At 41.6% G+C, this 23,986-nt stretch overlaps 2 protein-coding genes across 5 annotated transcripts in view; one reads left to right on the top strand and one right to left on the bottom strand.

Moving 5' to 3' along the window:
- Positions 1 to 3,631: 3,631 nt before the first annotated feature.
- LOC118556671 (beta-1,4 N-acetylgalactosaminyltransferase 1-like) lies at positions 3,632 to 16,089 on the top strand. The gene is made up of 7 exons (XM_036124754.1): positions 3,632 to 3,735; positions 3,824 to 4,004; positions 9,949 to 10,041; positions 10,149 to 10,336; positions 10,413 to 10,553; positions 10,632 to 10,869; positions 15,493 to 16,089. The coding sequence occupies exons 2-7, from the start codon at positions 3,902 to 3,904 to the stop codon at positions 15,708 to 15,710; spliced, it is 981 nt and encodes a 326-aa protein (XP_035980647.1). The 5' UTR covers positions 3,632 to 3,735; positions 3,824 to 3,901; the 3' UTR covers positions 15,711 to 16,089.
- A 5,489-nt stretch (positions 16,090 to 21,578) lies between these two features.
- The window catches only part of arhgef25b (Rho guanine nucleotide exchange factor (GEF) 25b), a 40,863-nt gene continuing 38,455 nt past the window's right edge, over positions 21,579 to 23,986 (bottom strand). For all 4 annotated transcript variants that reach the window (XM_036124749.1, XM_036124751.1, XM_036124750.1 and 1 more), the window contains one exon: positions 21,579 to 22,391. In XM_036124749.1, the coding sequence (XP_035980642.1) occupies positions 22,287 to 22,391 (105 nt within the window). In that variant the 3' untranslated portion in view covers positions 21,579 to 22,286. The remainder of the gene's footprint in view (positions 22,392 to 23,986) is intronic.

Genomic DNA, 23,986 nt, shown 5'->3' with positions numbered 1-23,986 from the left:
TAGAAAGAATTACTGAAGAGGTCTGTGCCTGTGTTTTTCCATCCATTTTCCAAACCTGACCTCTGTAGAAATGTATATCATAAATTCCTTGTGAACCTTTATTTACACTTCTTGAATTGACTATAAAATTAATCTGGAAATACAGCTGGAAAATTATGTGATTTTTGATTTGATTTTGTTATTTATTTGACAGGGAACGATAAAATGTAATAAAATACAAGACAATAAGTTAAAACAGCCAGAATTAGCCAAAAGGCTATTTTTCATCTGTAGTCCCTTTGCCATAATGCTAAAAAAGGAATTTTTATTAAAGAATCAAAATACCTTTATTGTCTATTAGTGGGGACTTTTGGTCCTGACAGTGGGAAAAACACATAGACAAGATCCCAGAGTTATGCTCTGGATTAAGCAATATGAATTAAAAAACTAGTTTAAATTTCTAAAGCGGAAGATAATGAACTTATCAGAAGGGGGGGGGGGGAGGGCTTGTGGAGTTATTAAATGATATTACAGCATCTTCAGGGGAAAATGCATACATTACGTAACAAGATGCAATATTCAAGTTAAATAGATTTACAGAGCAATGCAATATGCATGATTGTACAAGAAAACACCACAGGATTATAGACAATTATATTAATAATATGTTTGAAACACAGGTAGGATGCCACCATCCTCTCAATGAAAACGTTTCGTCATGTGTTACATAAATTACAAAGGTCAAAAAAGAGATTAGACAAGGTTTGGGGACAAATTAATTAACTTTTATAAGGAGTGGTATTTGAGAATTTGAGGGGATGAAACTCAAACATCTAATGCAGTATTACCTAAATGTCAGACAACAGCTCAGCAGAGGCCTCCCAAGATCAACACATTCAGTTGATTTCAAATAGATAAAACATTATGTTCTGCTACAACTCTTAACAGACTAGTTAACACACAAAGAAAACACGTTTTAGGACACTTCACCTGAACAGATCCAATTCTTGCCATTTCTTTGTTAAATCTAGAAGTATTACAATGACAACACATTTTGAAAAATAAAATGGTATCTAAGTAGCAACAATATGATTCCAAAATAGTGGCTAGCTGAAACCTGGATGTGTGCTAAATGGGCCACTAAAGGTTGGTGCATCTATCAAAATTTACAGCCAAAGCAAGCCAAGTACAAAGAAAAAACTTGGAAGGACTTAAAAAAAATCCTGGAATATTGTCAGAACAAGACCACTTTATAGAATTAGACGGAACGCCTGTTCAATGGAACCAAAGTTTGAAGAAATAATGGGTGTTAAGATGTTTTGTAAAATTCAGTGAAAAAAAATTGATTATTGTAATTTTTAATTCACGTGCTAAAATATTATAATTAACGTCATTTGTTTAAAAAAAAAAACTTCAGTTGACACGTGCTTCTTCAAATAATGTCACAAACTAAAATGCTGCATTTTGTGGTACTCAATGACAATGTCAAAGAGTATGCAATGACAACTGCTGTATGAAGCTATATTAGGACTGAGTCACCTTGGATCAAATCCATCAGCCAAGGCCAAGCCTCCTCACCCGAGCCAACCAACGACCCTAGATTACTGTGGAGGTTCGTCGAGCGCTAAAAGCACAGAACTCAGCCTTCAAGTCTGGTGACAAGGAGGCTCTGAGGAGAGCGAGAGCCAACTTGAACCGTGCCATTAGGCCAGCGAAGCAGAACCACAGTCAGAAAATCCAGGAGCTTTTCCATGACGCCAGCAGCACCAGGAGCATGTGGAAAGGCATACGGGCAATCACTGAATACAACACGCCCTCCCCCCCGGTGGGTGAAGTTGATGCTGATTTCCTTAACGGACTAATAACTTCTTTTGGAGGTTTGAGGCACTAAACAGCACCTCAGCAGTGAAAGCTGTTCCCCATCAGGAAGAGGAGGTCCTCTGCCTTGACACTGCCGACGTGTGGAAGACTCTAAGGAGAGTCAACCCGCGGAAGGCCCCAGGTCCCGACAACATACCTGGGCGGGTGCTCAAGGAGTGTGCAGGTCAGCTGGCTGGTGTCCTCACAGACATTTTTAACACCTCGCTGGACCAAGCCACAGTGCCAGCATGCTTCAAGTCTGCCTCCATCATTCCGGTGCCGAAGAAACCTCAAGTCACCTTGTTTCAACGACTACAGGCCTGTTGCACTGACTCCCGTCATGATGAAGTGCTTTGAAAGGCTGGTGAAAGAACACATCGTCTCCAGTCTCCCATCAACACTCGACCCGTTCCAGTTTGCCTACCGACGGAACCGCTCCACTGAGGACGCCATCTCCTCCGCTCTTCACCTGAGCCTGGCACACCTGGAGGAGAAGAACACGGAGTGCGGATGCTGTTCCTGGACTTCAGTTCAGCGTTCAACACCATCATCCCACAAAATCTGGTGGGAAAACTGGAGCATCTGGGCTTCAACACACCCCTACGAAACTGGCTGCTAACTTCCTCACCAACAGACATCAGTCAGTCCGGGTCGGACAGAACACCTCTGATGTCATCACTCTCAGCACGGGCTCCCCTCAGGGCTGCGTCCTGAGCCCCCTGCTGTTCACCCTGATGACACACGACTGCGTCCCCAGGTTCACCACCAATCACAACGTGAAGTTTGCAGACGACACAACGGTGGTGGGCCTGATCAGAGACGACAACGACCAGGACTACAGAGAAGAGGTGGAGCAGCTGGTGGACTGGTACAGAGAAAACAGCCTGATCCTGAACGTGGAGAAGACGAAGGAGCTCATCGTAGACTTCAGGAAGAAACCGGCCTCGCCACGCTCCACTGCTCATCAACAGCTCAGCAGTCGAGGTGGTCAGCAGCACCAAGTTCCTGGGGGTGCACATCACGGACAACCTCACCTGGTCTGTGAACACCACGTCACTGGTGAAGAGGGCACAGAAACGACTGTACTTCCTGCTGAGGATGAGGAGAGCCCGCCTGCCCCCGCCCATCCTCACGACCTTCTACAGAAGCACCATAGAGAGCATTCTGACCAGCTGTCTCTCTGTGTGGTGTGGAGGCAGCAGTGCCTCCGACTGGAAGAATGTGAGGAGAGTGGTGAGGACAGCAGAAGGGATCATCGGGGCTCCTCTTCCCTCCATTAAGGACATTTCATCTGAGCACTGCGTGGCCCGAGCCCGTAACATCATCAGGGACCCCACACACCCCCACCATGGACTGTTCTCGCTGCTGCCCTCTGGGAAGAGGTTCCACAGCATCCGCTGCAGGTCCACCAGGTTCTGCAAAAGCTTTTTCTGTGTGGCCATCAGACTGTTGAACTACTACTACCACATGTGCATATCTGCACATTTGCATCATGGCATCCTTATCTAGCATTACAAATGCTGCCGAACCTACTGCAATTCACTGAAGTTTTCAAGCTGTATGCAAACGAAATTTCGTTCTGTACGCACTCTGTGCAAAATGACAAATAAAGTTGTCTAAGTCTAAGTCTATCCCATAAAACACAAAAAATAAACATAATAACTGGGATTTTCCTGACTCATTTCTTCTGCCACAAAAATTAAATTTTTAATGCATTAAAATTCATGGGGTTTTTTTGTTTGCATTGTTTCTCAGTGAAGTAAACTTTACAATTGACAAAGAAATTTCTTGTGTAGTTGTGATTAAAAACTCATTCAAATCAGCTTGAACTGCTGCTTTTGTCTTCTTTGTTTTTCAGGCTTGGCCCTACACGACCTCCCCAGAGACCATTACACAGTGAGTACCTCCTCTTTTTTTTATTTACGCCTCCTAGATTAATAGATTTCCATCACTTTCTTAATTACGGGTTTTCATCCTGCTGCAGATAAACATCACTGCCACACTTGGAACCCTAAACGTAGCAGCAGAAGTGGAGGGAGTGAAAATAAAAGGGGATGGAGAGATGCATATGACTCTGTCCAGCAGTTTGCTGCTGAATATGAACCGACAGCTGCAGTTTGTCACCTACACAAACACGTTGTTTCACCCCAGCACTGCAGATACAGGTAAGACCTCATCGGACCTGGAATTTTTTTTTCTTAACTTTAGAACATGGGATTAAAATGAGAAAACAATTAGCAATTTACTTATAGTTTTCTCCTTTGTTTAAAACCATCTACCTGAACACAACATTTTTTCCCCTCTGGCATTTAATCTGGTATGAATGTCAAAAGTTTACATACACACATTTATTCAAGATATTAGAAGAAATATCAGAAAGAGAGTGATTGGTATGTTTCATCCTTGGGTACAATTTCCAGATCCATGAAGGTGTCACGTTCATCTTTTCAAATAATTATACACAAGTGTATTAAAGGAGCATGGTGCAAGTTCCAGAGTTCTTGCAGAAGTCTGCCCCCTCTGGTGACAAGTTGAAATGACACCAATGTTGCGCATATGTATGGGAGAAGAGGAAATGCATCTGCCGCTGCCGCTGCACAGGTCTTTTGTTTATAGGTGTGATGTCTTCTGAGGTAAGAAAGTTATAAAGTAGAAGTTAGCCTGAGCTCTCTCGTTAATGCATCAATGGCAGCAGTGACTCAACAGAGTAGTCAGGGGAAGGAGAGCGTGCCGCGCAGCGCATCACATCCACCCAGAGAAAACGACCCGAATCACATGCTAATGACCTGACTAATGGAACCTATAGAGGCAAATTAATGAGAGGAAAATAAAATAATATAAACAAATTTTACACTACGGGGCAATTATAAGGACATGTATGGGAAAGAAAAAACTAATTTAACCGTTAATATTGTGTAAGGCTCCTATAAGCATAGAAATATCAGACATCATACCAATCAGGCTGAAAACAGGTTCTGTAATGTAAGGATAAATGTTATGGTGCAGAATATGTGTATCAACCCTAAAACAAATGCTAAATACGTTTTACAATGTCGACTAGAGCTGGTCAGAGAGTGTCAGTGCTGTGTGGGTGTTTAAAATTAAAACAGGAACAAAATGATTTTCTAAATGAACAATGATCCTAATAATGCTACCAAAAAGTCAATGCTTTGGAGTGGCCATCACAAATCCCTGATCTCAGTCCCAGCTAGAAAATGTGTAGACAAAGCCTAAAAGGTGTGTTAGCAGGTTGGATTACCATATAAACCTGACTCAGTTAAAGTTTTGTCAGAATGGGACAGAAACTTGCTGATGGATACCTTAAACCTTTCTTCCAAATTAAACAGTTTAAAAGGTTACTCTACCAAATTTTGTGGAAATAGATGTGAATTTGTGAATTTGAATAACATAAAAAAATAAAACACATTATTCTGCAATACAGGAAATTAAAAAGATGCTGATCCAACATGGCCTTACAACAGGAAACGTTTTTATTATTATTATTATTTAACGCTAAACAATTAGAAAAGAATGCTGTGTGTAGTTTTACATGTAAGCAAGTATCTGGGAGCTATAAGAATAAGAATAAGCCACTGAACAGAGATGCATCAGCTTTTCCTTTTAGCAATTAGAGTATGCAGACTACATGATCTAGGCCAAATTTACTGCTTGGCAAATGCTTCAGGCTTGGCACAGGCTACTTGCTGGAGATTAGAGTGTATTTGAAGGACACTGTTTACCATCAGTGGACGGCGTCCAAATCTCTTGGTTTACATTGTTGGAATACCTGAAGCAAATCCGGAGGACGACTGTGAGCATCTTTGTTAATTTTTTCGCCTGATAAGACATTTTTAAATCTGCCAATGGGTATAAATGTACAATATGTTTCTAGTCGTTAAGAAAAGCAGAGTTCCAATAGTAAATACAGGGAATCTGACTACAGTACTAAATGAGTGCAAATGTTGTTTGCAATCTGAAATTACCCAATGAACATCATAGTAGGTGGGCTAAAAGACTGACAAGATCTCTCAGTCTGTGGATGATAGAAGCGGGCCATTAACAAAGCATTATAAAATATTAAAGCTATCAACCAAGATCAAAGGCCACCAAATGAAAAAGCAAAAAACAACATTGTTCTCTGGTCGAAGGAATATAACAGGATTTTAGTCCAGTGAAGTATTTTAAACAGACAGGTGGAGAAACACAAAGTTTTAAAACATAAAATAAAGAACATCATCAAACCAACAGCTATTTCCATTACAGCTGAAATAATACAACATATTGATTATCACATCTGGAATATAGTAATAATAATAATAATAATAATAATAATAATAATAATAATAATCTATCAATTTAAAAAATGGAACAAACAAATGTTTCAAGTGGATATTGTTCAGGATAATATCCTGTTTAGAGTTTTCTCTGTCTGACTTTTCTCTTTATATGAAATAGCACAAGTAATCCAAGCTTATATAAAATGGTTTCGTTGTCATGCTCTCAGTTTGGGTAGCCATTTGTCCTTCTTCCATGCGTAGTAAAGGGTGCGGTAATGACTTTTACATTTGGAGACAATTTTGGTACTTCTAGTTCTTTCTCTTTCGTCTTCCTTGGCAGCTTTAAACAGCAAAACAGACGTAAAATGTAAACGTTTTGGAAACTAACTTTCTAAAACCGTGGTATACGTTGACTCCAACAAATGGCCCATGCTGAGGTGACAAGATTGTTAACACTGCAACCGGGCCAGGGCCTTTTCTTATGGGAGTTTATATGTTCCCCCTGTGGATGCAGGGGTCTCTCCAGGTACCCCAAAACAGACATGGTAGTTTTCTTACGTGCCCATAGGTTTAAGTGTGTATATACGTACAGTATATACACAACGGCTCATCTCAGCACCTCAGCAGATCTCCCCTCGCCTACACATTCATTCTCCTCCTTCCATCTTCCCACTGTCTCGGAAATCACAGAGCTCATCCGGAAATCCAAACCATCCACCTGTCAATTGGACCCCTTCCCAACACAACTCGTCAAAACCTGCCTCCCCTCTCTGGTTCCCCTCATCTCCGCTATCATCCGCACCTCCCTCACCACTGGAACTGTCCCTACACCTCTCATAACTGCTGCCATCACCCCGATTGTAAAAAAAAAAAAAAAAAAAAAAACTGGTGCCGACCCCATCAACTTCAACAACCTCCGTCCTATCTCCAATTTACCCTTCATTTCCAAAATTCTTGAAAAAACAGTTGCCTCCCAGCTCCATTCTCATCTATCTGCCAACAGCCTGTATGACGAATTTCAGTCTGGTTTCCGGCCACTCCATAGCACTGAAACAGCACTCATCAAAATCACCAATGACTTCCTCATGGCATCTGATTCTGGACTACTCACCATCCTCATCCTCCTCGACCTGAGTGCAGCCTTTGACACCATCTGTCACACCAATGTCCTCAGTAGGCTTTCTTCCATTGGCATAACTAACACTCCGTTGGACTGGTTTATTTCCTACTTCTCTGGCCGCACTCAGTACATTCATCTGAAGACCCTCAAATCCACCCCCTCCCCCGTCACCTCAGGCGTGCCCCAGGGCTCAGTACTCGGGCCCCTCCTCTTCATCATCTGTCTCCTTCCCCTTGGCAATATCTTCCGCAAATTTAATATCCACTTCCATTGCTATGTCGATGACACCCAGCTCTACCTCTCCACGCAACCATCGTCCTCTCTTCCTCCCACCTCCCTCACAGATTGCATCTGTGAAATAAAAGCCTGGTTCACCAACAACTTCCTTGAATTAAACAGTAGTAAAACTGAGGTTCTCCTCATTGGCACCAAATCAACTCTTTCCAAAATGACAGTTTCCCACTTTTTATTGACAGTTCCTGCATCTCACCCTCCCCCCAGGTTAAGAGTCTGGGTGTCATCCTCGATAGCACCCTATCTTTTCAATCCCATGTCAATAACATTACCCGGTCTGCCTACTTTCACTTAAGAAACATCAACCGCCTCCGTCCCTCCCTTACCCCACGCACTGCTGCCATACTTGTGCACAGCCTTGTCACCTCTCGAGTGGATTACTGCAACTCTCTCCTCTTTGGCCTTCCTCAGAAATCCCTTCATAAACTACAACTGGTCCAGAATTCAGCTGCTCGCATCATAACAAGAACTCCCTCTATCCACCACATCACTCCGGTCCTCCGACAGCTCCACTGGCTCCCTGTGCAGTTCCGCATTCAATACAAAATTGTCATGGTGACATTCAAGGCCCTTCACCACCTTGCCCCCCCCCCCCCCCCCCCCCATATCTGTCAGGCCTCCAGCATATTCCCACTCCCTCCCGTGCTCTTAGATCCTCATCTGCTTTACACCTGTCTGTCCCTTCCGCCCGTCTCACCACCATGGGGAGCAGAGCATTCAGCCGCTCTGCCCCCCGCCTCTGGAACTTTCTACCATTCCTACTTAGAAACACGGACTCACTTCTCCATTTTAAATCACAACTCAAAACTCATCTATTTAAGACTGCCTATTCTCTTTAATTTTCAATTTCCCTGTCCCAGCCTCTGTATTTTTTAAATGTTTTTTTTTTATTTTGTTTCTGACATTCTGTTTTTTATCCTTTTGTACGGTGACCTTGAGTGTCCAGAAAGGCGCCTTTTAAATAAAATTTATTATTATTATTAGTTGTAGTAGTAGTTGGTGTCTGTGTTGATCTTGTAATTGACTAGCAAACTGTAGTGTACCCAATTTATCTGCCATCAAGTTTTTGGTATAAAGGAACACGAACAACCAAACAAATTTTAGGGTAGAACAATTGTACAACAAAAATGACCTAAATTACTTCCAAAAGCAAGAATTTGGTGCTCAAGTTTATATTTATTGTGTTTTTATACACATTCACAATTATGAATACTGCCTCAAATATATATGTACACCCCCATTCTTATTTAGGTCAAAATGTCTTATAGAGTAGGAAAAAAACTCCACTGGACATGTGTCCAACATGTCTTTGAATAATTAATGGGGCTTAATTGAATGGGCTGTTTCCTGTTTTCAGCTGTGCTTGACGTCAACTAGAGGTTTTGATGTCAGCTTATTGTCAGCCTATTTGGTCTGTTCCAGAACCCGTTTTGTTGTGTATTAATGGCTATAAAGGTACGGTATGTTACTTTATAAAATTTTCATGAAATAGAAAGTCTCCAATCGGTTAAAACTTTATATTTTGTTAAAGCCTCAACTTTTTGTTTTCCTTCTGTCCATTTTCTGCCATCCCCCAGTGTCACGGTCACCAAAATAAATCCTCAGCATGATGCTACCACCACCATGCTTGACAGTAGGTGGAATATGTCTATGGTGGAAAGCTTTACTGTAACACATTCTAATATAAGTCTTATTAATGAGGCCAAAAAGCAAAATTTTTGTCCAGTTTCACCATAAAACATTTTTTCAGGGGACATTGTCCATGTGGACAGCTGCAAATTTCTTGTGAGTTTAAAGGTGTCAATGTAGGAGAGAAACATCTTTCCTAGTGGATTGTCTTCATTGCAGACAATGTCTTAAGATGGTTCATGATTGGTTTGAGCCTTGAAGTTTGCTGGATTGTAAACGACCATCATAATGCGTTTCTTCTTTTCTGATTGTGATGTTTGGGTTCAGATCACATCCAAACCGGTTTTAAATGGAAAATAAGGCAATTGGGCATCATTAAGCTTCCAGAATATCCCTGAAGCTTATTTAAAATGATGAGCTTTGCTTACCAGAAAATCAAGTATTTTAAATAAGGTCTACTCTTTTAGGCAAGATTGGTAGTCAAATATTCTGACAAAAATATGCCAGAAGCTTTTGTGGCTACAAAAAACATATTTCTTTGAAACTTGCTGAAGTACATTTAACCATTGTACCAACTGAAGAAGAATAAAAAAGTAATTGAAACCTGTGCACTTTTTTTTATTCCCAGATTGTTCAAATGCATCTCTAAAAACCCAAAGAAAAAAAACAACATACTCTGCCAATAGAGAGTGGATGTGAACTTTTCAATTAGCATGGCTCATTATTTTCCAAAAACAGACTTTCCTGTGGAGAGGAAACTAATTACATCTTTTTTGTCGCATCCTGTAGTGCAGTTTGAGACAGAAGGCCATCAAGCCATCTTCAGCATCAAGATCCGTCATGGAGTTACTCCAAAACTTTACAACACTGGATCTAAGGAAGGTACAGACCATCATATTTTTACAACTAAATCTAACTCTCATGAGCAAGGATTTATTTATTTTTTTGCAGAAAGAGTGGTCAACATAAAAGCTGTCTGTCCTCTGCAGAGTACAACGTCAGCGCTCTGGTTACCGTAGCCACAAAGACCTTCCTGCGTTATGACAAGCTTCAAAACCTCATCGACAGCATCAGAAGATACTACCCTACAGTCACGATAGTAATCGCTGACGATAGTGAGAACCCTAAAACCATTTCCGGGCCTTACATCGAGCACTACATCATGCCCTTTGGGAAGGTAGGGAGCCATTGTTTCTCTCCTGTTAATGCCGACTCTCTGCGAATCTCTAAGGCTCAAACCTCCTGTGTCCTAGGGTTGGTTTGCTGGACGAAACCTGGCAGTTTCCCAGGTCACGACCAAATATGTGCTTTGGGTGGACGACGACTTCTTCTTCACGGCCAATACCAAGCTGGAGAAGCTTGTGGACGTTTTAGAGAAGACCACCCTGGATCTGGTGAGAGCTCCGAGACATTGCTCCAAAAGAGCCGATTAAAGTGTTGCCGCAGAGATTTGACTGTGTCTGTGTTTGTAGGTTGGGGGTGCAGTGCAAGAAGCCACGGGCTACACAGCTACCTACAGACAAACCATCTCCATCGAGCCAGGAGAGGAGGACGGAGATTGTTTGCACATGAGAAGAGGATATCATCATGTAATGGAGGGATTTCCTAACTGTGTTGTGACGGATGGGGTCATTAATTTCTTCTTGGCTCGCACAGATAAAGTCCAGCAGGTTGGCTTCGACCCTCGCCTCGCCAGGGTAGCTCACCTGGGTGAGTACAGTAAACGCACTGAGATCAGATTTCATGGCTTGTTTGTAATGATTATGTAGAAGATGAACCTGGTATTCAGTCAGACACTGTTGCTAAGCTTACAAGGTTTATTGAGATGGTGAAGGGTCAGGCAGACAGACAGAAAATAATCCACATCGGGGTACAAGAGCTGACATCCAACCAAGGCAAAATACTGAACGGGACAGGCAATAGGTCAAACAGGCAGATACACAGAATGCTGGCGAGCTCGTACCGGGAGATAGGCGGATGAGAAAAAGCGTGAAACATGTGCGACGTTCTGGCAGGGAGCAGAGAACTGAGGTAGGTATAAATAAACGTATTAATCAGAACAGGTGGAAGTGATCAAGAACGGGGGGAGTGACTGAGGGAGATGACAGGACCAGTGGAAGGGAACAGAATCTACACAAGGTAAACACAGAACCAGAATAACATAAAAACCTAAGATAGAAAATAAAGCAGAAACTAGCAGAGCACATGATGAAAACCAGAACTAATACAGGGACAAGATAACAAAAACAGTGCACAAGCTAAATAAGCATCCAGACAACACAGAACCCAAAACAGAACCTGAGGCAGGAGACGAGACTAATTGATCAAATAATAAACAAAAGCCAAGACAGAACCCAGAATATTACATTTTTGTGCTTTTCTGCATCATTCACACAACATCTGAAGACATGCTGACTAGAAAGAGAGATCACCTAATGTTCTCTCGGCTCACTCGACAAAAAGAAGACATAGTCTGTTCGCTGATATTTTTAGAAAAGCTGCGAGGCAACAGCAGCGTGGGCCGTCCGTTTCTTGTTATTTTAGTTTTCTGAGAATCTGAATTATTTTCACACATAAATTTAACTGTGAAATCATCTCTGTAGCATTAATCCCGTGATGCATTCAATGTAATTACCGTGTTAAATCAACTTTTCTTTGGCTGTCTTGGCTCTGGACTGAGACGACATTGACAAAAAAAAAATCCAATCTCAAAAGATCTCTTAGAGCAAATGGTTTTGGATTGCAAACATTTTGAAAATCCTCATTTCAGTGAAGGAAAATCTGAGTGCTGCACTACTGGTACTCTCCACCTGGGATTTTCTCTTCTGCTTTTCTAGCCATCGAGGTATATTCGGTCACCCGGCAGTACGACACATGCTCCAGGAAAAGCCCTGATACAGGCTTGGTATTTTTATCTCAATCAGACCCATGTTGAAAGTCACAGATGGGTGCTGCAGTGGAAGATTTCTCAAACACTGATCACAGTTCCTTCGTATGCCTTCAGAGAGCACATACACACACAAACACCTTGGCCAGGACACACTTCCCCATATGGATTCACTCAGCTCTGCAGCTGCTGACTGTTCTTAGTAGGTCCAGCTACACATACCATGCCCTTTTTGGACTCTCAGCCTGAGACTCTGGTCCAGTAATGGGCTCTAAACCAAACCAGAGTATCCTCAGACACTTCCTCTCCCATCACAATGCCCCACTGCAATGCACTTGGAGGTTTTCTTACCACATACAGCATTTCTATTCAGTTGTGGGAGGATTCCATGGAGGATGGGGGGGTTTCTGTGCAGAGCATTGGGCAACACAGAGCTTATATATGCAGCTAGACAAAGAGCTCTGTCTTCGTGAATGCAGCCATAGTTCTCCAACACATAGAGACCCAAAAGTGTTTGTTTCAACAGGGCCAGACACTGATTCTTATTCATTGCATTGCATCAATTGTAATTTATTTCTTCCTAGAGCTTCTTCTAATTTTATTACTGATTACGATGTAAAGGCTAGGGGCGTGCTGTGGGTTACAGGCCTTACACTGTTCTCACCACTCTTTCAGCTGTGCACCTCCAGCTGGCAAACTCGCTCACGTCCACCCACTCTACACAAGCCCACTCATTTCAACACATACACTCACCGACCCACACACACACTCACACATACACACAAGTAATCCAAATGGTTTAAAGTCGTGCAAACACAGGTTACTATTACATCGATGTGGCCTGCCTACTTTGATGCTGGACCCAGTCTTCATTTCCTAAAATCAGTCACAGGCTTTGGATTCCATCTTGAAACGACCTTTATGTAGAGCAAATCTGGCACATGTAAAAAAAAGAAAAAAAAGAAGAAGAGAAAAAGAAATCTTTATTGGTCATTGCAATCGTACATTCCAATGAAATTTGCCTTCTGCATTTAACATATCCCTTAGGGAGCAGTCGGCAGCTTACAGCCCAGGGAGCAATCTGGGGCAAAGGGTCTTGCTCAGGGACCCATAGCAGCAGTCTGCAGGTTTGAACCAGGTACTTGCAGCCTTCCCAGAACGTAAGCTGCTCTAACCGCTAGGTGACCAGCGGGGGAGTGGTGGGGAGGAGTAAGGGTAGTATGAGAATATTTTTTAAAGGTAGTCTTGGCCCAACTGGTGATTTATTCATTTCCTAGTGACAAATTTTTTTTCTAGCTAGGATATCAAGTGTGCGTTGTTAAATAGAGGAATAGCAGTCACTAAGGGGTTGTGGATTGCAGGACCTAATCTCGTCTAAACTACTCAGGGATTAATTTACAATCATAAGCAGGATGAGGGTCGCTGGAAGGAAGTGGCTGTGAGCAACTAGACAAATATTTCTCGTCCCCAGGTGAAATACATAATGTTATGTTATATTACCCCGTTTACACTACCCTTTTTTAACCGAGCCGATACCAGTCCGAGCTCGGTGACCGAGAAAACTATCGAGTGTAAATGGAATGCAAACTGAACTGAACCGAGCCAGACACAACCGGACCGCGCTAAATGCAGACCAGTTCCTGAGCAGGTCTCGGCCTGTTTTTTTTTTTTTTTTATCCTGGTTATCTGATAAAGAGCGCATGAGCAGACCGCGTCATCCCCTTACAGTCAGCTGACTGTCCGCGGTTTTTCCGGCGTGTCTGGCTGCACGTCCTGATTCACAATCCATTCAGACAAATTTCAGACATTCATAAAAATACTAGCTTCCTTACCATGCCACACGGTTTCCAGAGATGATTCTGCTTAGCAGTGTGATGAACCTCAGTGTCTGTCGTTGTTTCCTGCGTCTATAAATCCTTATTAGACGTTTGTTTGTCTTATCCACGTCCCAAAAGCCGACCCTGTCTAACCATAACATCCTGAATGTTACAGGCGGCGCCATTTTGATTTGCTTTGTCCCACCTTCAATCCCAGAGAACTGCAGTACCGCAGATCGTCACTAGGAGGCGAGGAGCAACCAAGGAACCGAGATAGTGTGATGTGTAAACGGTCGTCAGAACGAGGCTCGGCTTGGTTAACTTATCCAAGCTCGGACTGGTCTCGGCTCGGATCGGTTTAACAAGGGTAGTGTAAATGGGGCTATTCTCTCAGAGTTCTGGACTGGGTAACACCCGACAGACTGAGGAATCTCAGACCCGTTAGATGGACAGCTGGTTTGAATTAACCTCTCATAGTTAGAGAGTTGGAGGGGAGGGGAGGGGCTTAGCTCTGTGACAACAACAGTGTTGTAACGTTTGGCCTGAGGCCACTTTTTCCATCCCTTTAAATTAACAACAGCTCCTGCTGCCAGGTTCCTTCCCCCTTCATGCAGCATCCAGGTTCCAGACAGGCTGCTGCTGGAATAAGGAAGCACCACAATCTCTCCATGGAAATGTTATGCTTGTTAAAAAATGTAATGTAAAGTGCCCTGCTTTCCTGATAAACCCCCCCCCCCCTTACCCCTCTCCAGAAGATCTCTCCAAGATCCTGCAGAGACTGTCAGTGTTCTAGTTGATTTTTATTGCTATGTGTGAGGGCTGGGCACTATATCGAGATTAAAAAAAAAATTCCGATTTATTAAAAAATAGATATAAGATGAGACGATATTGTTTATGTCAGGAAGATCTATGTTGTGTTATACTTATAGTTTGAGATATTCCAGTAGGTTATTTACCGCTTTCTCATATTTATCTCTGTTTATTAAAACATGAGCCTGCGAGAAATTTTTGGATAAAGTTTTTGATTCAGAGATGCATTTTATTATTACTTTATGAAAAGAATAACACATTGAGATAACAATTGTATATCGCAATCAGCCTAAAAATAGTGATATATTATTTTTTGTCCATATTGTCCAGCCCTACTAGATGCAGGCTTCATCTGATGTGAAGAAGGCCACAGCAGACCAAATAAGTTGATTTAAATGTTATCTTTGCTTTGATTTTAAAATTTTAGTGGTATGGGATCTCAATGATCATATTTTCATTTCCACAATTAGCTATGTTTTTTTTAATATGGTAGGTGCTCTGGATTGCAGGCAGGCTGCTTCAGTATCTGGATTCATGTATCGATGTTACTGTAAAAAATACAAAACTTTTGTTTTTGCAACTTCAAAGGAGGTTCTGGATCAAACTAAAATATTATTATTTCATAAGGAAAAGTTGGATCGGTCCATAATTCATCCATATAAGGTCTAAAATGAAGTATATAATGCACAAAAGATTGACTCTTGTTTCTGCCCATTTGAGACGTTTTTTTTAGCTTTTCTAATGAACAATGTAAAACATTTCTGGATATGTGGTGCATGGATCTGAGTTCCCTTTTGTTTGTTTTTTTATGTTTTTCAGAGTTTTTCATCGACGGCCTCGGATCTCTCCACGTCGGCTCCTGTGACGACGTCATCATCAACCACGCAACCAAAATCAAACTACCGTGGACCACACAGTCAGAAAGCGATAAGACGTATGCCAAGTTTCGCTACCCGCCGGCCTCCTCTGACGCCACGCGCACAAAAAACGGCCTCTTGTACTTCAAGAACCGATTTCAGTGTTTGACTCGTAATTAGTTTCACATCTCCAGTTGTCTCCCTGAAGGTTCGTCTTGTTCTTCCTGAGTTGCCAAAGACATTTTCCTCCACCCTGCGCCGTCAGATAAGATTTATAGCTAACAGTTTGGTTTGTTCTGTTGAAAAACCTTAAAACGGTTCTGCTGCTGGCGTCTGCCTTTGGAGCAGTCTTAGCATGTTCTGTAGAAAGCCTGACAAAGGCTTGACAGGGTTTATTCTTGGAAGGCAACAGAAGAGGATCAAATCCAATTGCTAAGTGGCGGCGTATTCAGAGAAATATGCTTCGTAAAATCTTATCTGTCCAAGCAAGTTTCAGTTGGTGAAAAAGAAAAGGAAAACCCAACTGGTAGCAACGAGGTGGGATGTGTCTCTTTTTTTTCTCCTTGTTTTTTTCCTGTGGGAAATGTGTTTTCCTGTTTGGAAAACCAATTATGGAACCTGGCGGCCCGAGAAAGAACACTGCTTCTCGGTGCGAGACACTTCCCAGTAGGAGACAATCCTGAGCCACATGAAGAACATTCATATTCAGAGGTCTGGCTGCAGACTTTGGAGTGTTTCGGTTGTTTTTGTCGCCTTTTTTCTACCTCCACGTCCAGAGTCCTTTTTGTTAGGTTGCAACTAAACTCCCGTCCGAGGAAGCGAATCTCTCAATCCCGTCCGTCGGGAGCTACAGGAAGTAGCATTGGTTGTTTGTCTGCTACTGTCTGCAGCTCTCCGGTTTCTTCAGACGGAGGTGAGTTTGTGTGTTTACCCCCTGGTGAATGATGGGAAAAAAATGCATCCTGACATGCTGCCCAAAAGGAAACGTGGATGAACCAAAGTGCATGATGTTTTCACTCAATAAAGATAAAAACGATGAAGAATTGAAAAAAGAAAATGAAGATTGGATAATTAGTTGAGATCTTAAAGCACAGTGGGAGGAGTCAAAGTGAGAAGACAGGTGTTAGCGACAGACCGAGCTCCACGCCTCTGTTTTCATTCGGTTTCAGCTTGTCAAAGAGTGTGTGGCGTGGTTATGCCTAAAGAGATGACGCTGTGCTTTCATATCATAGCCTCTAGATGGCACCCTTGGATCCTTGTATTGATTCCCGCACACGTAGAATAGGTCGTTTGCTAAATCTTTTGGTTTTAACTTATTTTTGAAGGAAATATTTTTGACTACTTAGGATATTTTTCAGTCTAATAGAATTGTTTTTTGTTTGTTGTTGACAAACATGCAATGGTTTTTTTTTTCTGTTGAGACAAACAACAAACTTACATCAATGATGCTGTTATTTTTGCACAGTCCTGGTTGTCTCATTTCAGAATTTGTAACAGAATTTGTCTACTTCAGCAAAACTGCATCTGTTGTGTTGACATAAATGTGTATTGTTCGACTCACTTTTAAACACCCCCGCCCTCACGAAAAGAAAAAAAAATCACTGAAGTACTGAAGTGAAACGTTTTTTTTCACTGCATTATGGGCCATTTTTATGTTAAATGATATTAAATGTCTGTTGGGAAAAAAAAAACGTGTTTCATATGTTTTGGATGGAGTTTAAGGAGAAGCTATGAAGATGCAGATTGTTTTACAGTATCCTTCACAGTTCTGTGTAACCCTCCCATTCCTTCAAATGGGGGCACAATAGTAGTGCAGGGGTTAGCGCATCCAACCCTGTAAAATGGCCCCAGTCCTCGAGGTTCGACTCCTGGCCCATGGACCCTTAGCACTTTTTCTGCGCACCCACTTTGAAATAAGGGGCCACCAGTGCCACACAAAAAATCTATATATAAACAAGCCTTGAAATACATTGTCATTATGGGCACTTTCTAACCCCAAGATGCAGCTATTTGCTGTAGGTCTCAAACATTGTGGTTTGGATGTTTTTTGATTTTGTTTCTTACGGTTTCATCCTCCTGATGCTGGTAAGAAAAACCTGGATTCCCATCCATTGAATTCTTGGTCCAAGGTTTCTGTTTTAAAACTGGTGCCGATTACTGTAAAATTAATACTCCTTTTGCAGACATTAAAGAGTTTAGCGGACTAGCTATGTGGTTGTAGCTAACAAGATCAAAACACTGTTACAGATATAGTGGACAATCTTCTTTCGGCTTTGAGTTCCAGGGGTTTCGCCTTATCTATTGGTTGTCCTACATGCCAATCATTGGCTCACATAACGCAAGTGTGCGCGCACGTTCCTTGTTAGTTTCCACTTGCTGCGCATGCGCACTTCTAGTGATATTGTATACAGTTAGCTTCGGTGTTAGCCGTTCATTGTAGCTCCGCTGCTCTCGCCGTATACTTTGAAAATGGTTGAGTCCCAAGAAGCAAACTGTCTTGCACGTTGTTGAGAAGAAGAGGAAGGCCTCAGAAGAAAGAAATAAGACTAGAGTGTATTTGGGAGATTCTTTCACATGATCACCCTGAGGATCGGAAGAACAGGTAGGATGGTATTGCGCATGCGCAGTTAATCAAAAAAGGACTTTGGCATTTTGTATATTTCTCGAAGAAATTGTGCACTATACCTTTAAAAAACATGACTTCCTGTCTTTCCCATTTTGAAGAATAGTGAAAATACATGGACCTCTCCCATGTATTACTTTGCAAACAGTTCCTCTCATTAGTTTAACAAAGCAAATACACAGACCGTGATTAAACCAATAAAATAAAACAAATCTAATAGTAAATGCTTAAATTGGCTATTAGATAATGGAAATCTACATAATTTATGACAGCGGTGTTTACATTTCTTGTCACATCTGACACTAAACGCAGAATCTAAAATAGCTGTGCTATTAAAACTAGATGAACAAGTTCTGTTTGGGATGCTGTGAAGAATTACACATCAAGGTGCTTGTGACATTTGGTGAAACCTTACTTATTACGCAGATGTCATGAAAACACAACTGCACATAGTTCAGGCCAGTATTCAGCACATATTTGAACCAACAAAAATCTTAGATGATTTAAAGCATTTATGACACTAAACAGCACTTGTTCATCTATTCATCCCTTTTTTAATTAATAGATGCATAAGGCAAATGCAGATATCTCTCTCTCCAGGGACACACTCCATTCCCTCCTCCTGGGGTCCTCTAGCATTTGCAGCCCATGAGTAATATAGTCTCAGAAGCATGTTACTGGGTTGGCTCTGAGATCTCCTTCCACTGGGACGTGCTTGGAAATGCTCAGAAAGCACACAGCTGGGAATCACCTCCGGTTCCCAGCATCAAACTGGCTCCAGGGACGCAGAATGTCACTGAAGCCCATGGTTATTGCATTAATAGTTTTCTGCTACAGCCTTGAACACAGAGCTAAATGTGAATGTATACTACAAGACATCTAAAGAGATAAAATCCCTTTAAAAAATACTAACAATTAACAAAATATAGGTCTAGGAGAAAGTACAAACACAGAATAAACCCATCGTTTAAAATAAATAAATAAAACAGCTTAAATTTTTTTTGAAGATTTACAAAATATGGACAAATAAAAAGCTGTTTGTAGAGGCAGTGTGTGTTAACGAGTGTCGATCCTGACCTGTTTTGCAGCATAATAAGGTGTAAATTAGCAAAGAGCCTCTGGGATTGGATGCTGCATACACCAGGGACAACAAACAAGTTCTCTGGGCAGAAAGGAAATGGTTTCTGTGGGCTGTAGAGGAGTTGCTTTTTTAAAGCTATAGAAAAACAACAACCATGTGTGAAAATTAATATTAAGCTCATTAACATCTAAGCAGAGCCTGTTCTTACTTCACACTAATGTGTGATAAACTGTTTTTATTTCATTTTTACCTCTAACCCCCTTTACTGTTCGGTGTCCACAGCCCACAAATTGAACACAATCAGTGTTTTTCTCCAGTAGAGGGTGGTGCATACCAGTAAGAAAACTGTCCTCAAATGCTTAGAAAAGTCAGAGTAGGCCGTCTGGTTTCTGAACACAGTTGGCCTCAGTTAAATAGGAAACATGCTATTTATCAAAAAACAGCCAGGTCACGTTCCCTCAGATGTTCCCTCAGAGTTAAGGGATCAGGGGTGCAAAGCATGTGTTTGAAGTTATATCTAACCAAAATATCAATTCCCCTTAAACTTATTCACAATAGTCCCATTACAAATACAAACAGTTTATATTGTTGTGAAAAAGATTAATGTTTTTTGTGTGTTTTTTTCCAAATAAAGAACTGAACAAAGGGAGCCATGCATTTGTATTAAAGCCCTTTCCTCCATTAGTCCTGAATAAAATCCAGTGCAACATGTTGCCTGTTGAAGTCAACTGATTGTTAATCAGAGTCCATTTGGGTGCAAGTCAAGCTGCATATAAATGCAGCTGTGAAGGCTTCAGAGGTTTGTTAGTTTCCCAAACTGCGTCAAGGAAACCAAAGAACAGCTTGTAGAGAAGTTTAAAGGTGCATAGCCACATTATTTGACATTTTATGATGTATATGTCAGTAGCTCACTATGGTTGCATACAAAGTATTTTATGAAAGATTCTCACATCCTGCTGGCATATCAGTTATTATTTTGGTGTTTTACACTTTGTTTTTGCTCAGTTTGTTAGTAAATAAAGCCATTCGTGTTTACTTATAATAACAACAGAAGTACAACACTGCACATGCACAGTAGGGGATAAAACAAGAAAGCAGCTACTGGCTATTAGCATCTCCCTGTGAAGTAATGGAAACAATGAAGAAAGGTCCAAGATCCAGTGGGAAAAAAAACACAAATAAATGTAGGATTGCAAGAGGGAAAAGACAGGAATATAGCTGGGAATACAGTATGAATGTTGGTGTTCACTGAAGCAGACGCTGAACCTGCAGATCACTCAGATGTGACCACAGAGTTGACTGACGTGAGTAAATGTTCTCATATGAGGCTCTTAAAGTTGCTGTAGATCGGTGTATTTATTTAATAACGTTTCGGTCTTAAATCACGCCGAGCTGCTGCTTTACTGCGAGGCATTGCAGAGGGTCAGGCTTGGTCCGGCATTATTTACAAGTGATTTATTAATTAAGCAAACCGGCATTATGATAGTTCTGCGATACTGTCAGTAGATGGCGCCACATGTGTTTATATCTGCTCCGGCTGCCCGGTGCTGTCTTCTATTTATCCACAAAAAGGACCATCAAAACACTATCAAGATGGAGGCTTGGTGTGTATAACTATTTTATCATGTCAGAGCGTGGCTCTATACCTTTAAAGTAGGATTAGGTTATAACACAACACGATCTTGAACACCTCAGAGAGCTGGTAGCACTGTTGTCTTGGAGCAAGAGGGTCCTGCTGCTGCATGCATCAGATCTGTTCTTTAGAAAGAGTGGCAAAAAAGAAGCCATTGTTGAAGGAAAGTCATTGAGCCTAGCAAGAAATGTTGCTTGCAGTTTGCCATGAGCCCTGCAGGAGACCTCATATGGAGAAAGCTGCTCTGAACAATGTGACCAATACTGAATCTAGATTTTAAAAAGCATTAAAATGAACCCTGCGCGTCAGTCTGAACATATCATTTCCACTGGGAAACATGGTGGTGGTAGCATCATGCTGTGTGTGTTTGCAGGGGGAGGAAAACTGGTCAGGTTTGACCAGAGTATGGGTGGATTTAAATACAGACAAAGGAAACTGGTCTGTAAAAGACTTAAACCTGAGATGGAGGTTCATCTTCCTGCAGGACAACAACCCTACTAAACATTCACCCAGAGCCAGTATAAAAAGGTTTAGCTCAAAACATATCTATGTGTCAGAATCGTGCAGTCAACATGAAAACATTATGCATTACGTTCCTTCCACTTGACAATTATGCTTGATTTGGTCCCCTTAAAATCACGATAACAAGGCTTAAAAATACATGAGGGGGGAAAAAAAACCAGGAAGTTATAGTCAGAAAAGAAAAACATCTAAAGGGCATTTGTTTTATTCTTTTTTTATCAGGACATAACATACTGTTATAAACTGTTATGAAGCCACACAACTTATAAACTTTCAAAGTGACAGTGACAGATGAACACCTCAGTTTAATCTTTGTTCCCTTTTTCCTCTTTGTTTACACATAATGTGCTTAATTCAGATAACACTCACAATGCGAGGGTTTAAGACGGTCCATCGAACAGAAAACACGATATTTTCTAACCCGCAGGTACAGTAACGCACACGTGGATCTGATCCGAGCCTGAAACTACGGGCTGCAGTAACTCGAAGCTCTTTAGGGTACGGTTATGTGACACGGAGCTGGGATTGCAGCACAGGAACTTTATAGGTCGGCTCTGAGAGAGACTAAAAGTAGACATGGCCGATCGAGACAAGTTGAAGTCTTTGAAAATACCCAGTGAAAAACAGGAGAGAAGAAAATTAAACATATACAACAGCAAAGAACATGAAAGTCTCTGCAATGAAATCAAACAACATTTTCATAATTGCAGTCACTGACAGCATGTTGATAAGCTGTGTAGGTTTACATGTGGCATATGCAGACAGGCAGACTCAAACGCGGTTTCTTGTCTCAGACCCACTCCAGGCTGGCTTTGCGGGCTGTCCAGCGTGCAGAAGTGTAAAGATCTGTCCTTACAGACTCCAGACGGGTGAAAAGAGTTCATGCCTCGGTGGTGATCAGTGCTGCTCGCTCTCCTTTAGCTGATCCAAGCTGGTTGGACGATGAGCTGGGTAGGCTGCTCCATCACAAAACGCAATGGTCTGGAAACTGGCGCTCACACCCTGAGAGGACATTTTACAAACACACGGACATCCGTAAGAGATGCTGCTTTGTAAAAAAAAAAAATCTGTCTGTGATGACTCTCACACATCTAAGACGTGGTTTGTCAGAGATATCAATGAAAACAACTGGACCTGCTATTTTGCAGATTTACAACCATTTAGGTAAGACCTGGTTTGTCTGGTTAGAAATCAGCTCAACGTGCTTTTGTTAGATAAAACATCTTCCACTTTGTTCAAATTTTAACAAAGTGGAAGATTTATGTGTCTGCCACATAAATTAAACGTTGCCCAGATGGATCTGGGACTCCGATATGAATCTCTGAGTGCAGACATCTTTACAAGAGGTAAACTTTCAGGCAATAAAAGCGAAGAGACACTTTGAGTCTTCATTATCATTTTTTTTATCATATTTTTTTATTAACTTCTGCCAAATATTTCTTTGAAGGCCTTTTATGCTGGAGGAGGGGTTTGTGTCTGCTTACAGGTGTGAGACTGACCATCTGGTGAGCTGGTGCAGCCTGAACAGTCTGGTGCTCAACGCTCTGAAGACAGAGGAGACGGTTGTGGATTTGAGAAAAAGCACAGCCTCACACTCCCCCATCATCCCCAGTCACCGCCGTGTAGTCCTTCTGAGCGCCATCGTCTGTCCGGACTTCAAGTGGGAACTGAACATCACCTCCATCGCCAAGAGGCCCAGCTGAGGATGTACTTCCTGCAGCAGCTGAAAAGGTCTAGCCTGCCAAGGCCAATGATGGTGTACTTGTACACTCCCCATCATTGAGTCCATCCTCACCTCCTCCATCACCTATCCTGCTTCCCCCCTTGCAAATAGTACAAATGTCTTGGCACATGTAATTACTTGTGCACAAATCTGCACATATTAGTTAATTGTGGGTATACGCTACATTCTACAAGTTATATTCTATATTTTATACTTTGGCAATTATGTACATATGTATATATATACGTTTATATGTATGTGTGGCTATGCATACATATGTTATATGTATGTTTTAAATACATATGCATATACATATGTATGTAGACTATACCCTCTCCTGTTACAATACGTCTGCACAACACAAACTCAGAGTAATGCACATGTAAATATCTGCTATGTTATACTTCCTCTGTAAAATATCATGTTATTATATTATGGATTCTTGTTTTATTCGGCTTAACAACTTACACTTGCTGTGGTTATTCCATATTTCTATATTTACTTATGTCAACTGTATGTTTGTCTATGTATCGCACTTTACCACCAAAGCAAATCCCTCGTATGTGTGAAATACTACTTGGCGATAACGCTCGCTCTGATTCGGTCTGATATACGAGGGGCCTGACCATGGCACTATTTACTGGGGTGGAGGGTGGATGCTGTCCACTTGAGCTGTCGAGTGAGATGCTTTTGGCTGAGGACAGAGCAGTGGTGGCCTGCTAAAAGCATTACAATGAATCACTTGGAGGCTTACCAGCCTGGTGTGGACGTGATGAAGCTGCAGCCTTGGCAATAGGCCAGTCCTGCGTCAACGCTCAAAACACTCAAATAACTCTCATGCTTCATCACAAATTATCAGTCCTCTTAATGCACC

Source organism: Fundulus heteroclitus, chromosome 20 (genome assembly GCF_011125445.2).
Source record: "Fundulus heteroclitus isolate FHET01 chromosome 20, MU-UCD_Fhet_4.1, whole genome shotgun sequence".
NCBI classification, from domain to species: Eukaryota; Metazoa; Chordata; class Actinopteri; order Cyprinodontiformes; family Fundulidae; genus Fundulus; species Fundulus heteroclitus.
This window is presented reverse-complemented; position numbering and strand designations above follow the sequence as displayed.